Genomic DNA, 15,120 nt, shown 5'->3' with positions numbered 1-15,120 from the left:
GGTGGCCTTCGGATGCGATCGGCAGTGCATGTGCTCATTTAGCGGCCCTCAAATTCCTCCTCTACTGCGCCGCAGGAGTTGCTTCACGAACGCGAGTGTAACAAGAAACCAGGTGGAAGCTCCTCCAGCCATTTGCTCGACACCCCAGGTGATAGGGAGTGATGGCTTAATATCGTTTGTCTTGTTCAAATTCGGAGCATGAGCCATGTCCCTCCCTCCCTCCCCCCCACTGTGGTATATCTGTGCTATTCCTGTGTACTTGTCTGTTTATACGCACATACCTCAACATAAAGGTACAGGTGTGTATGTAGCCCACCGAGACGCAGAGGTGGGGGATGGGCGGGGATTGACGTTCCTGAACCCCCTTCTTGCTCATGGCTTGAAGGTTTTGTCGCTCGGATGGAGGCGCGGAATGGGCGGCCAGGAAGAAGATGTCTGGGCTGGGAGTCGTAATTTGCATCTCACTTCTGCAAAAAAAAAAATGCCAACCATTTTTCAGTTCATCTATTTTCTGTTTGAAGGCCTATAGTTCACAGGCTCTCGTACGCGATCGAATGACCACACCAGGGAGCGTCTCTGCCCCGCCCTGCCTCTCTCCACTGTTCCCTTCACCTGCACTGACGCGTTTTTTCATCTCCCGTTTCAACACGGTTTTCTCCCCCCCCCCGCCATGTTCTTCGGCACCTGCAGAGCACACAGCACTCGTGTTCGTTGCTACCCCCTCCTCCCACCGACGACCAGCTGAAGAAATTCAGCATCGAACTTCAACGAGAGTGTTTTTCGTTTGACTTCTTCCTGTACGTGGGACGCACACTCGCCTTTTTAAAGGCATCCGCGTCACCCAACCAGCCTTCCTTTCGCCCACCTGGCGGCGCCACTCACAGTTGCACGCTTCCGCCTCCTCATACAAGCTGCGTCTCATCTCTTGTAATATATCAGCAGAGCTGAGGGGAACGAAAAAGAACGCTAAACAGTGCGAAGCAATCACCCACAGGCATACACCCAACACCTACACTCTCCACACTGGCAAACACACGTGGAGGGAGCTAGCACGAAAAGAGAACTACAACTCCTCACACGACGTCGTCACGTTGTATGAACCGAACCTTCTCATCCTCGACCTCGACCGCGGCTGTCTAGCTTCACTTCTTACCTGTAAGTCTGTTTGTGCTTGTGTGTGTTGTTCGCTTCTTCTGTGCTTCTGCCGACTCTAGTCATTGTCAGCCGGCCATCCATCCATCCAGACACGGAGACAGACTTCACAGCATACAAAACCCTCCCCCCGTCTACGTAATCAGCGCTCGCGACACAAGTCACGCAGGCTCGCACTCACGTGTACGACTGTCGAGATTGCATGTAAAGATCATCCTTAGCACAAAATAACGCCGCATACCTTTTGTAAGAGCGTACGCGCGGCCACTGTGCTGCAATCTTCGTGCAGTGCCGTACACTTGGCTATCCACTGATTCGTTGTCGTCGATTTTTGTTGTTGTTTGTTTGTTTGTTTGTTTACGTTGGACTGCGCGTGAGCACGTTGGGGCTTCCCCACAGATTTTTAAATCTGCCCCCTTCCCCTCTCCTCCGCACGCTTCTCCCTTTTTTTTTTTTTCGTTGGGGTGAGGCGGCTGTGTTGTGTGTTGTGTGCTGAAGACCGGGTAAACACAGCAGAAAGGCGGAAGCAAAAGAGTAGGTGCCCCCCCCCCCTTCCCCCCCCTCACACGCACACAGTCGAAACACACACGAATAGAGAGAGAGAGAGAGATCCGCTTACCTTTTGTATCACTGCTTTTACGTTTTGCTTGCTTGGTGTTTTCCACCTTCGTCTTTTCCTCCTGTTTTGCGCCTCGCCTTGCACACGTTCTCTTTTCGCGTTTGACCTCCTGATGTGCTTTCGGCAAAGTGCCTGATTTTGTGTGTATCACTACTGCTACTGCTACCTATACCGCTGCTGCTGCTGCTGCTGGCTGCCACCCTTGCTGTCGCCATCGTTTCTGCCCCCGTATCTGGGTATTCCTCCTTTCTCGCACTCAGACACTATAAAGTGCTTGTACGGAGAGCTCTACATATCCCGCTCACAGCCGCCCCCTCACTCTTTTCTTCTGAGGGCGCGACAGGTTTTACTCTCCCTTCGCGTTAGCGAGCGAGTAAGCATTGCCGCTGCCTCGCCTCTTCGGTGCTCTTTCCCGTGGTGCAAAGTAACTGAAAGGTGGTGCTTTTTTTTCTGTTTGCGTTGTTGCTCGGAGCGATTGGAAAAGCGCAGCAATGAAGCACTTCTCTACGCACCAGGGCCGTTTCCTGGCGATCCGCCAGAGCGTTTCAGTGACCGCTAGCACCGGCGTAGTTGCGTCTAAGGTAACTCGACTGGTTGCAGGTCGCACAACAGGCATGCAATGCCGCTCCGGAATGAGCGCGCTCAGTAGTAGTTTATGGCAATCGTGCGCCTTCTTCTCTACCCAGTCACCCAAGGCGACATCGCTGGCCAAGGCGGCGGCCACATCGTTGCCTGTTGCGATGCCAGGAGGTGCTGCGGCAATGCCGGGGGCATCACCCCCGTGCGCTGCTGCTGTTGCAGCCTCAAAGCCAGCAGGCCGTATCGGCAGAGGTGGCAAGGCATCATCGCGCGGGCGAAAGCGAGGACCCGGGTCGGCGATGACACAGGGGCAGCCGCCTCGCAGGCAGGCGGGTCGGCGGCACTGCGTGTTGCTTGCCGCGGCAACGGCAGCAGAGAGTAATGTAAAGCCGATGCGTAGCCGACGTGCAAACGATCCATCACGCAGACGCGTGACGTCAAAGCAAGAGGCAGCTCGGCTGCTGCAGTCTCTTGCTGGCAACACATCATCTACTGCAACCTCAGTCATCAGCCCAATTTCATCTCACACAGCAGACGAAGAAGGCAAAGACTTTATACGGGGGACGCTTGCAGGAAGTTCGGCGGCGAATACTCCAGCGACAACACCGCCGCGGCGGCTGCGCAGACCCACCGCAAACTTACCGTCGACCTTAGCTGCGAAGGCGGAAATAGCGGAATCAGGGTCGTCGACCACGGCCCAGCTGTTGCAGCACCTACAGCTCACATCCTTTGTGGGGCGCATCACGGAGCGGGTCAAGGCGTGGGCGTCTTCCCTGGCGGAATGGGGGCAGCCGACTTTTGACCCTGCGCTGCGGGAGTGGGGGCAGCAGCTTTCGATGTCCCTGCGCAGGGACTCCTTCGCTGACTGCACCGCCGTTCAGCACGCTATGCAGCAGCGGTATGAGGACCAGTTTGGCCACAACCGTGAAGACGTCGCCTTCCTCACCCTTTACGCGCGTGTGCTGGTGAACAACGCGATGTTCTGCCTCACCAGCTTCGAGACGTACCGCACCACGCAGCTGCTGTGCGAGGCGGTGCACGTGTCCAAGGAGGCATATTTGCTCCAACGTCGCCTGGCGCACGACAAGGCTCGTGGCGAGACCGGGACATCCACAGCGGCTGCGACGGCAGATTGTCCCCAGGAACAGTGTGCCGTGGGTGACCCGGAGTGCCACCTGTTTTTCCTGCGCGTGCTCCTGGCCAACGCATATGCCAGTGATCAGCAGTACTGGAAAGCGGTCGAGCAGTATCAACTGGCGCTGTCCACGATGGAGCGCAATCCGATGTGGTGCCCGGGCCAGGTGGCCCCTGGTTTGGTGAGCCCGTTGCCATTCAACCACACATTGGTGACAGAGGACGCAAAGCTGTTTTACGAGGACAGTGTGCGCGTCGACCATGCCATCTCTCAGGGTCGCGCGCAATTACTGCTGCTCCAGTCGAAAGGGTCCACCGCAAGTTCGGCACGGCTGCTGCAGGTGCAACTAGCAATGGCACGTTTGCACCGACACGCTGGTCAGTACGCGGAGAGCCAGAACCTCTACGAGAGCTACCTTGACGGTGTGACGGAGCACATGGAAAGCGAGGACGTCGGCGGGGCCATGCTGGAGCTGGGCCGACTTTTACTCTACAAAGTGAAGAATAGCGACGCCGCTGTGATCTACCTGGAGGCAGCCTCGAGCATTCTCCTCGAAGACGCTGAGTCTCTGCTACTGGCGGCCGAATCCCACGGTGATCGTAGCGGTAGCGACCGTAGCAAAGAGGTCACCTCTGCAGAGGCGCGCATCGCTGCCGGCAACGCAGCGCATCGCGCAGCTGGCGGTCTCATCGACGCTGCCATAGCGTTTCATGCCGTGGGCAAGACGGGCCAGGCCATTGGGCTGCTAGAAGGGTGTTTGCAGCTGCTTGACCGTGCCAATCTCGGTCTCATCAGTGGGTGGGTGCGGAGACAGTACGCGGACATGTTGGCTACTGTCGCTCTCGTCGATCGTGCGCTTGAGGAGTACAGTCGTACTATTGAGCTGCTGCGCGACGGCTGCGGCAACTCCGTTGCTCAACTCGGGATGGCCGGCGAGATGGTGCCTCTTCACTCCGCGGAGGTGGAGGGTCAGCTGGCTTTCTGCCTCCAGACCTACGTCGGCGACCACAAGCGGGCCATAAAGCACTACCGCAACATCGTGCAGGGGTGGCACAAGAAGGATGCGTCGGTGACAGGCGCGCAGGTGCGGCTGAACAAGCGCGCCAGGCGCCAGCGCGCTGCTGCTGCTGCTGCTGCTGCGGTCACTTCCACTGCCGCAGGCAGCATGAGTTTATCGGACGGTGCCACTTTTACTAGCGGTCAGACGCTTGCCGGGTCTTTTCCTGCGTTGCCGCGGGTCGACTTGTCTTTTCAACCGGACATGCTGCACTGGGTGCTGAGCAACTACGTGGCGTGCTGCGAGCGCGTCGGTGCCTACGCAGAGGCGATTGGGGTGCAGAGCCGTCTCATCGAAATCGAGGGCGCCTTAGGTGGTGGCGTTGTTGAGTCCTACCTGAAGCTCATTTCCCTCGCTCGACAGGCCGGTGACATGGAGAAGACGCTGGCGCTCTGCTTTTACGTCTTTTTTCTGCCTGACAACATGATGCCAAGCGAGACACGACTGAGCATTGCAAACAGCTTCGCTTCCTGTTGCCATCGGCTGGGGAACAGTCGCATGGGGTCTGTGCTGCTGCAAGCAGTGCAGCAAGTGCGCGGCGACCACGACTCCTGCTCGTTGGCGCGATACGCCATGGGTCTCAAGACTCTGGATCCCTCTGACCGCGTGCACCTTGATGGTGTGGACATCGAGGCGAGTATTAACTCTATCGGCTGTGTCTTCCGACGGGCTGCCAGCATTGTTGTGGCTGATATGGTTGTCAACAGCGTCGAGGATGAGGAGAAGGCCTCTCGCGATCACTGCAGAGCAAGCGGCAGTGGGAGCTGCGTTGCTGAGGCCGTACTGAAGGGTGCCGGCAAGGAGACATCGATTTCTCCTTCGGCATCCCCCTCTTTATGGACGCAGGAGCGCTTGGACAGTGCGCTGAACGGCCTCATCGTGCTCAGCCGCGGTGCCTTCTTTTTTCACCAAAACCGGTTCATGAAGGATGCGGAGGAGCTGTACGCCTCTGCACTGCAGCACGTCGACCACATCATTGCCTCGGTCCCGGTGCTAACGGCGAGGTACGAGCGAGAGATGGGTATCTTGCTTGTTAACTATGCTACGCTCAAATCTGCGACGGACCCAAGGCTGGCGGCCACTCTTTATGAGCGCGCTGCGGAAGTGTGCCCGACGTACCTGGAGGTGGCGGAGGTGGTCGCGGATGTCTTTGTGCAGTCCGGTGACTACACCAAGGGTTTTGCGTACATGAAGCGCGTCATCCGCGCGAACCCGTCCGCCGCAACTGAAATGCACATGCGACTGGCACGGCTCGGTACGGGTACCGCCTGGGAGACGATGTCGTACGGGGAGCGAATGGAAGTCATGGAGCACCTGCTGAAAAGCCTCGGCGTGGCGCCTGAGCGTGTCGCGTCGGCGTTCGCAGCCGAAGCGAAAAGACTGGAGGGCAACGCGAACAAGATCAACATGACCATGTCCCTCGGAAATCTTGCCCCGCTTCTGCTCGATGGCGTTGCCAGCTGCATGAGCGAGGACGCCGTGTGCTTCGCCACCTACGTTGTGCAAACCCGCTTTCAGGAGATGCAGCTGCTGAACCGCATGTACCGCCGTGCGCTGCTGCGATTTCCGCAGCACGCCACTCTCCTCGTGAACTACGCCACGCTGTGCATGCACTCCGGCTACCACACCCTGGCGCGCAAGTACATTGCAAAGGCGTACGCCGCCTCCTCTGGCGATTTGAACTGCACCATGTGCTACGCCCACTACCTGTGCCGCTCGTTTGACGACCGGCAAGTCGGATGCGGTGAATCCCTGTACGCTCGCTTTCTCGAGAGGTACCCGAACGCGGCCCAGGCGCACGCTGCGTTCGCCAACTACATGGCGGGTGTCATGCCTACCCCCTTCAAGACGGAGCTGCACTTCAAGGCGGCGCTGGAGCTGGCCCCGACGTCGGAGGACGTGGTGCTACAGTACGGCCAGTTTATGTGGGCCTGCACTGATAGCAAGACGGTCTACGCAAACGACGAGGTGCACCGGCGCGTGTTTGACCGGGTCGAGCAGCTCTTCAAGGAAGCCGTCGCCATCAATCCAAACAGCTTCACGGCGTGTCACCAGCTCGGCACATTCTACGCGAACCGCCCAAACTGCTTCGAGGATGCCATGACGATGCTGCAACGGGCGCACAAGCTACAGCCGGGCAACATCGAGGTGGTGCGGCACATCCTCGCTGTCTTGCACAGGGAGTGCGTGCGAATACAGAAGGAGGAGCTAAGTCGCGGTAGCGCCGTGGCACTGCAAGGCCTCAGAGCACAGTCATTCTCTGGCCGACTGCGCTCGCTGGTCGATGCAACCAAGGACACGTTTGAGCACGTGCTGAGGATGGACCCCAACGACAAGGCGACGTTGGAGGCCTACGCGCGCTTCGCTGTGGAGGTACTGCAGGACCCGAAGTTGGCCGCAGCCATTTACCGGCGTATCGAAGCGCTGAATCGCAAGTAGGGCGGCAGGCAGTGCACCAGGGAAAGTAAAAATTGGTGGCCTGCGAGTATTTTTCTCTTTCTTTTGGTTTCTTTGGCATTCTTTCCTTCTCTCTTCCTGTCGGTTGGTGGGGTGAGAAGCTGGGTATGGGTGCATAATGAGCAGCGATTGACCCCAAGTCGGTCCACACCCAGGGACATAGGTGCTCAGACCGGTACCTGCGTCGCTTTTCACTCCCCCTTTCCCTGTGCTTCCTTCCTCCTCGATCTCAGACGCAGTGGAGAGTGCCAAAGGATACGAAGAACAACACACACACACACACAGACAAGTGCCCTGGATCTCCAACCCTTCCGTCCTCAATTTCACTCTACCAGCGTCCATTCCAAAGATTCACGCCCAACGCCTAGATCTCTCTCTCTCTCTTTGTTGTTCACTTTCTTTCTTCACCTTTCAGAAGACGTTTACACCTCACGCACGCCACCACCACTCTCGCTTAAAACAAAGCGGAAGCGCGCTAAACACGCAGTCGACTGCGCCTGCCCCGTGTACCCAGAGTGTACTCTCTTTCATTCGTTTTTTCCCTTTTTTTCCAGTTGTACCGCCGACGATTCTTTCGGGTTTCTCTGTTCTCTTTGCGTGGTGTGTGCGTAACCTTCTCCTCCCCCATACATATACATACATGCATTACACGTCCCTTGTACAGTAGGCGGACGCGTGTGCGCTTCTTCCTCCTCCTCTCCCCCTCTCTCCGCCTCTTTCCATCAGGTAATGTACCTCGTCTACCGTGTATTATTACGTGTCTGTTGCCGCATGTGCGTGTGCGTGTACGTGTGTATGTGTGTGTGTGTGTGTGTACGCTGTTGTATGGCTCTCTCGTAAATATGAGGGTTGGACTCCTCCGACGAATGCGCAAAAAGAAACAAAAGGTAGTGATCGTCCATCGTTAGGCAAACGAGTGAGACGTGTAGCGCGCTGGACTGGCGTCTATGGGCGGACACGCCCACCCAACATAGCGGCATGGTGCCGCCTTGCGCATCATGTCACTGGACAGGTGCTCGAACGTTCACGTGCCTTTTTCTTCTTCTTTTCCACCGAGAAGGCAAGCCTTGCGTAGGAGCAGGAGCGGATGTCGCGCCGAAGCATCCACCAGTTTTGCTCCCTCCTTGCTTCTCCTCTGTACCCCGTGGGCGGGCTATGCGCTCTGTATGTGCGCCTCTACTCCCCTTCCATACACGGCTTCACGTGCTTCCCAACCCCCTCTCCCTCCCCCTCCCCTCCTCTGCCCTTTCCTACTTTGACTGCCCCTCCATTGATGTCTGTCCCGTATGGACGCTCCACTCACCCACCTCTACCCATGCCTGTATGCCCTCTGCGTTTCTTTTGTTTGTTGGTTAGTGTGTGTGTGTGTGTGTTTGTGCTGCTCTGCGCCACTGATATTGTCTGTTGAGGCGTGTGACTTCGTGAGGGTTTGCGTCTCGCTCCGCTCTTGCGCTTTTGCTCACCCTTTTTTTGCTGGCGCGCGTCCCCTTCGCGGAAGAGCGGCGTGGCCAAGAGAAGGGAGGGTGAAGGGGCGGGAGGGAGGAGGAGGAGGAGGCATCAAAGGCAAAAACAAAAGAAAATCCGCAGCGGTGCTGCCACACAGGGCATTCTCCCAACAACAACAAAAACGGATAAAGAAGTTGAAAGAAGAGCACTTGCTAGCACGCCGCCCAAGCCCGTGCCCCCCCCCCCCGCACTCTCCACGGGGTGCCTTCCCTAAGCCTTAATCCCCATTTCTACGCACAAGTCCGTTTTCTACCGGAAAGTGATCTCAGCAGACGTGCTCTTCTCTCTCGTGGCTGGAGCGTTCTTTTTTTTTTCCCCTCTCTCTCTCTGTTCTTTTAGCTTGCACTTCGCCACCGTCCTTGGCGCGCACTCTTTGCGTCATTTGTGTTGTAGGTGTTTCCTCTCCGTCCGACATCGTCTTATTGGCAGGAGCCTGGCGCACGCTGCCCCCCCTGTGTGCCTTTCTCTGCTGCGTGCGTGCGTGTGTGTGTTATTGTGTGCCCACACCCACTCACACACGTGGTATCGTAGGGGCTCACTGAGTGCATCTCTCTTCTTCTCTTCGAATCTCTTCATATTCGTTGTGTTTGTTGTCGCCGCGCTCTTCTCTCTGGCCCGCCCCCCCTCCCCAACGCATACTCACTCACACCCACCTATAGTAGGGCACTCTTCCCTCTTTGGTGAACGACAATCGCGCTTGAAGGATTTCGTTGCACTGTGTTGAGTGTTGTGTGAGTCGCCGTCTCTTGTCTGTGTTGCCTTTTGATGCAGTGCTTCCTCTTTTGGCCTTCTCACATCATGCCTCACTCACCGTATCATCTGTGCCAGTCTGCCAGGCTGAGTATTGCTCTCTTAGCGCTCTCGGTGAGTATATTGACATGCGCGGACGTCCTTGCTGGAGTACAGGTAGAGGATTCTGCTCCAGAAATCCTGTACGTGCGCGGCTGCCGCGACGGTGCGGCAGAAGCACGGGAGACGACCGGGTGCTTTGCAACACGCGTCGGCGTGTCCGCGTCCTCGTCGCCTTCATCGGTCCCAATCGCGAGTGTGAGGCTCTCCTTGCAGGGCGTGCACCTTCCTTCCGAGGTGCGAGACTTGGACAACGGTGACTCACAGGCGGTACTGCACCGGGTGCTGCTGCAGGAGCACCGCCGTCCACCGCTCCTGGGCCAGGCGCAAAGCGATGCCGACACACGTTTGCTTGAGAAGATTGTTTTGACCTGCAACCAACCCACTGCTTCGCCGGTGTTCCCTACGCAGCTCATATCATGCGAGCTGGCAAACCCGCTCCTCAGCCTCGCTGGTGTGGAGGGCATGGCGCCGCAGCTGATGCGGCTGGTGAGCCAACCGGTGTGGTTCGATGTGCGCCTTGAGGAGCGACGCAGCGGTGAGGAGGTGTACCGAGCCATTAGCGTGCTGCGCCGTGCCGTGGAGTTGCGAGTGACGAACATGACAAGAACCGAAGGCGAGCCGGCGGCCGAGGCGCTGCATAGGGAAGCGAAGAGAGTATCATGGGAAGAGGTGCGTCAGCACCCACTCGAACGTCTGTACGCGCCTTCTTCCGCGTCTCAGGACTCTGCCAGGCTCGCAGGCAAGTCACGCAGCGGCGCGAAGGACCCATTCGACAGCGACCCCGCAACGAGTGGCGAGGAGGTGTGGGTGGAGCTCGGCATCGGCGGCCTCAAGCGCGAGCTTCACACGCTCTTCCGCCGCGTCTTTCTCTCTCGGCTTCCATCTCTAGCGCCGCTCACCGAGGCATTGCAGCTACAGCACGTGCGTGGCGTTATTCTCTACGGACCGCCTGGGAACGGCAAAACACTCATTGCGCGCAACTTATTCCGCGTGCTGAGTCCTGACACGCGCCTCTCCGTCGTGAACGCGGCCGACATCTTGTCAAAGTTTGTCGGGGAGTCGGAAAAGAACTTGCGTGACGTGTTCGAGGGGTATGCCATCGGCACGAGATCCGCGGAGGAGACGGCGCAGCACGAGAGCGGTCAAACATCCCGCTCAGCGCCCAAGGCCAGTGACCCCAAGAAGAAAGGCGCGCTGCTGGTCCTCGTGATTGACGAGTTCGAGGCACTCTTCCGCCGCCGCGGCCACTCCAGCGATGAGAGCTCTGCCAAAGCAGTCTATGACGGTGTCACTAACACACTGCTGTCTCTCATGGACGGCGTGAAGAGCCGGAACGACCTTCTGGTTGTTGGCCTGACAAATCGGCTGCAGGCGATTGACCCGGCGCTGCTTCGTCCGGGCCGCTTCGAGGTGCTCATCGAGATCCCCGCGCCGGACCTCTATGGCCGCGAGGACATTTTTTTCATTCATACAGAGCGGCTGCGAGAGCAGAACTTCCTCGCACCCGACGTGACGCTGCGAGATCTGGCACTGGAGAGCGGCGGGTTCTCTGGGTCTGACATCGCCGGCACGGTGCGCTCTGCCCTGAGCTACGCGTTGCTGCGGTATCGCAAGGATGGTCTTTTCCAGGGCACCCCGGAGAGCACGGAGGCCGGCGAGGGGTCGTCTGGCGTAGCGGACGCGGAGATGATTGGCCACCGCGTAAGCGGCGTTGACGGGTGTGAGCTGGAGGGCACAGGAGAGAATGACAGTATGGCTTCCACGGCTTCGTCGCCTTCACCGTTTCAAGTAACGCTGTCGGACTTTCAGCGCGCCATCAAGGACATCCGCAGCGCCAAAGACGAGGCTTCTGTGTTGTCGCAGCTCTCCACGGACAGCGAGGGGTCTGGCACCGAGGTTGTCGACCACGACGGCACCGTGAGCAAGAACATCAAGAGGGCGACTGCGGTGATTGAGAGCGTGATGCAGAGCAACCGCACCGTGACGGGGATGCTCGCCATCACAGGACCCCCAGGCACCGGCAAGTCTACCCTGGCCCGAGTCCTCACCCGTGTCTACGACTTTACGACGGTGCGCTACCTCTCCTGCCGTCGTCTGGCGCAGCTGCCTGATCACGAGGAGCAGCTGGCAAAGCTTCGGGATGCTCTCCACGAAGCGTCGCACACAGAACGTGGGATCGTGGTCCTTGACGACTACGACGTTCTTGTCGATGTCATGGGTACGGGTGGGTACGCCGCGAACACGCTGCGCGCCTTGCTGTACGAGTACATGCACCGCCCGGGGGGAGTGAGTCGCGCCTTGGTTGCGAACTCTCCTTTGAGGGGTGCTGAGGAGGCCGGCGGCAGCGTAGTTCCGAATGCTGAAAGCCGTGTCTCAGTTGATCGAAGCCACCGTGTGCTGGTGCTCACGTCTTCCCTCTCGTCGGTGCTGCAGCCGCTCTCTTTTGATGCACACCTGCGCGTTCATACAGTGCTGCGGCGCGGAGCAGAAGCTCTGCTGCAGGAATACCGCGTGGTGGACCCGGCGCATACAGTCAAGGCGGCAGCGGCCTACCCGGTGTCGATGAGCTACCGCACCTTCCTGCGCATCACGGACATGTCCCTGCAGCGGTGGGTGCAGGAGGTTGAAGACGCCGCCGGCACCAAGGAGGACTCGTCGTTGAGCGATGTGGGGTCGGCGGAGTCGCCGATGAAGTTGCCGGCGTACTTTGTAGCATCTGATGAGATGCACACCGTCTACACCGAGATGCACGCGAAACAGGTGATTGAGAACTTTTATGCGGTGACCGGCGATGCAGCCAGTCGCCGCTTTGTTTCCGCAGTGCGCGCCACAGTCACCAATATGGGTTTAATGGACCCGTACCAGGGCTGGGGCGGCGAGGATAGCGACCACAACGGCGAAGAGGAGGGCACGGGAGATGTAGACGAACTTGTGGGTGGTGCGGATGAGGTGCTGTGGTAGTTTCTCTTCTCGGGTGTTGACTGTGAGTGGTTGATGGATGATCACCTCGCTGCGGCCTTTTCTGAATGTTCTCCACTCTTTCCTTTCCCCCTCATGACGGAGGACACCTTAGCATGGTAGTGGGGTCCAGCGCTCACCCTGTGGGGAAGCCAAGCAGCTTCCCTATCTCTGCCAATGCCGGACCACTGCTGTTGGGGGGCAGGGTCAAGCACCTACGACGTAGAGAGGCCAGAGCGATGCATCGGTACTGATGTCGGTGGTCGGGCTGTGAATGGTGTTGCGTCGAAGCGACCTGCGACAGTGAGCAAGCTTGTCCCACCCACATGATGGGCCGGGTGCCAGTGTAACTCGAGCACACCTCACTCGGCCTCCCTGCCCATTGATGTGAAGGGGACCTGAGGCCCTCTGAGGGATGCACTAGGTGGCGACCGGTATGATGGGAGCGGCTGCGAGGCAGGGCGGGTAGGTGGGTGGGCTTTGAGGCAGTGACCGTGCTCAGATCACTGAGTCGGCATTGCTGTACCACGTGTGTCTGTGGATGCTTCGCACCATGCGATGGGGCCTGTCGCAGGCCGTGGGTTAGCGTCGGGGTTTGGCCTCATGTTGTATGGGAGGAAACAGGCACATTGAAAACGAGACTTCCTCTTGCTTCTCACGGGCGTCTCCCGTGTGCGTGAGTCATCGAGGGCGTCAGAGAGCTCCAGAGGGTGGCGCGTTTGTGGGGAAGCAGAGGTGGACGGAGGTGAACTCGTGGAGTGGAGTGGGTTGTCGAGAAGAGGGGGGAGATGCGTCAGTACTTAATTTTCCTCCTTTCAGTTCAACTCATTGACCGCAGTTTGGCGTAGGAAACCACAGCAGCGGCACCGCAGCCGAGAGAAAGAAAGAGGATCGCTCAGCGATCACCGACTTCTTCGCCGTGTCGCATTCCGAGACACTGCTAGACCAAGGGAAAGGAGCGCTGGTGCACTGCTGCTGTTTCGGGGCATCGTGTGGAAGAGGCCGCCCAGAGGCGTATGTGGCGCTAGCGGGACTCCCTTCTCACTACGAGGTGCTGCTAGAGCGGGGCCCCCTCCTTGCTGATTTGTTGTTCATGCCCGGTTCACTACCACCGTTGACGCGCCATGCACGGACTGCCTGTTATCTTTCGCCTCTCTCTTCCTTTTCTCTCCTTTCCTGTGCGTATGCACATGTGTCCTGTGGTGGTAGTGGTCGTGTTTTCCAGCGCGTACACAAACGTCCGGGCCGTGAGTACGGAGCACTTGGCAAGCAAAGCAAGAGTGGTACGTATACCTTAATTCGAGAGACCAAAGGGTAAGGCGAGGCGCGCGCTCTCACATCCACGCTGATACACCTGAGCTCACTCCGTCAGCCACAGGCTCATCTAAAACAATCACAAACAGGCGAAGAGTAGAGGCATAATGTGGCGAGTGTCTCGCGTGCTTTTCTGCACTGCTGCTGCCAGGGCTAACGGTGCCGGGGTAGCTGCCAAGGCCTCAGGAGTTGTCGCTGACCCTCCATCCACACTGCCTGTCTTCACGACTCGTCCGATCTACATGGATAATCAGGCAACCACCCCACTGGACCCTCGTGTGCTGGATGCGATGCTACCTTACATGACGGAGGAGTACGGCAACCCGAACAGTCGCACTCATCAGTACGGCTGGAGTGCCGAGGAGGCGGTCGAGAAGGCGCGCAAGCAGGTCGCTAGTTTGATTGGCGCAAGCCCAAAGGAAGTCTTTTTCACTAGTGGCGCCACTGAGTCCAACAACATCGCTCTCAAGGGCGTCGGCAACTTCAACAAGGCCAAGAAAAATCACATCATCACACTGCAGACAGAGCACAAGTGCGTGCTGGATTCCTGCCGCTACCTGGAGATGGAGGGCTTCGAGGTGACGTACCTGCCAGTGCTGAGGAACGGCATTTTAGACCTGAAGGTCCTGGAGGCGGCGATCAAGCCCACCACGTGCCTTGTGTCATGCATGACAGCCCATAACGAGATTGGCGTGCTGCAGCCCATCCGTGAGATTGGGGCGCTGTGCCGCTCCAAGAAGGTCCTTTTCCACACCGACGCGGCGCAGGCTCTGGGCAAAGTCAAGCTCGACGTGAACACTGACAACATCGATGTCATGTCCATGTCCTCGCATAAGATCTACGGCCCGAAGGGCTGTGGTGCCCTCTACGTGCGGCGTCGCCCACGCGTGCGCCTTCGCTCTCCTGTCAGCGGCGGCGGGCAGGAGCGTGGTATTCGCAGCGGCACCATCGCCACTGCGCTGGTTGTCGGTATGGGTGCTGCTTGCGAAGTTGCGATGAAGGAGTGGAAGCGTGACGCGGCGCACACCGAGAAGCTGCAGGAGCGTCTGTTGAACGGTCTCAAGAGTCGCTTGTCGCACCTTGTCGTGAACGGTGACTTGAAGCACCGTCTACCGGGCAGCCTAAACATTAGCTTCTCCTGTGTGGAGGGTGAGAGCTTGCTGATGGGCATGAAGGATGTGGCGGTGTCGAGCGGTAGCGCGTGCACGAGCGCGTCGTTGGAGCCCAGCTACGTCCTCCGAGCCCTCGGCGTGGACGCTGAAAATGCGCACACCTCTATCCGCTTTGGCATTGGTCGCTTTACGACGACAAAGGAGGTGGACGTCGTCATTGAGGACTGCGTCAAGAACGTCGAGCGTCTGCGTGAGTTGTCGCCGCTGTGGGATCTGATGCTGGAGGGCAAGACGCTCACGGACGTTCAGTGGCGTTAGCTCCGTTGCATTGCTATTTAAAGCGCTCAAAAGACGGAGAACTCGTGGCTCCTGGTACGCC

The 15,120-nt window shown here is 58.3% G+C and overlaps 3 protein-coding genes across 3 annotated transcripts; all 3 read left to right on the top strand.

The window, feature by feature from the left end:
- Window positions 1-2,742: 2,742 nt before the first annotated feature.
- LBRM_27_1170 (conserved hypothetical protein) lies at window positions 2,743-6,981 on the top strand (the record flags this gene model as incomplete). The annotated part of the gene is made up of 1 exon (XM_001565826.1): window positions 2,743-6,981. The coding sequence occupies one exon, from the start codon at window positions 2,743-2,745 to the stop codon at window positions 6,979-6,981; it is 4,239 nt and encodes a 1,412-aa protein (XP_001565876.1).
- Window positions 6,982-9,303: 2,322 nt separating this feature from the next.
- Window positions 9,304-12,318, top strand: LBRM_27_1160 (putative vesicular-fusion ATPase-like protein; the record flags this gene model as incomplete). The annotated part of the gene is made up of 1 exon (XM_001565825.2): window positions 9,304-12,318. One exon carries the CDS (start codon window positions 9,304-9,306, stop codon window positions 12,316-12,318), a length of 3,015 nt encoding a protein of 1,004 aa, XP_001565875.2.
- Window positions 12,319-13,871: 1,553 nt separating this feature from the next.
- LBRM_27_1150 (putative cysteine desulfurase) lies at window positions 13,872-15,059 on the top strand (the record flags this gene model as incomplete). The annotated part of the gene is made up of 1 exon (XM_001565824.1): window positions 13,872-15,059. The coding sequence occupies one exon, from the start codon at window positions 13,872-13,874 to the stop codon at window positions 15,057-15,059; it is 1,188 nt and encodes a 395-aa protein (XP_001565874.1).
- Between the last annotated feature and the right edge of the window lie 61 nt (window positions 15,060-15,120).

The sequence above is a fragment of the Leishmania braziliensis genome, chromosome 27 (assembly GCF_000002845.2).
Source record: "Leishmania braziliensis MHOM/BR/75/M2904 complete genome, chromosome 27".
In the NCBI taxonomy this organism is placed as follows: domain Eukaryota; phylum Euglenozoa; class Kinetoplastea; order Trypanosomatida; family Trypanosomatidae; genus Leishmania; species Leishmania braziliensis.
The sequence above is the reverse complement of the archived record's forward strand: the minus strand, read 5'-3'. Positions and strand labels throughout refer to the sequence as shown.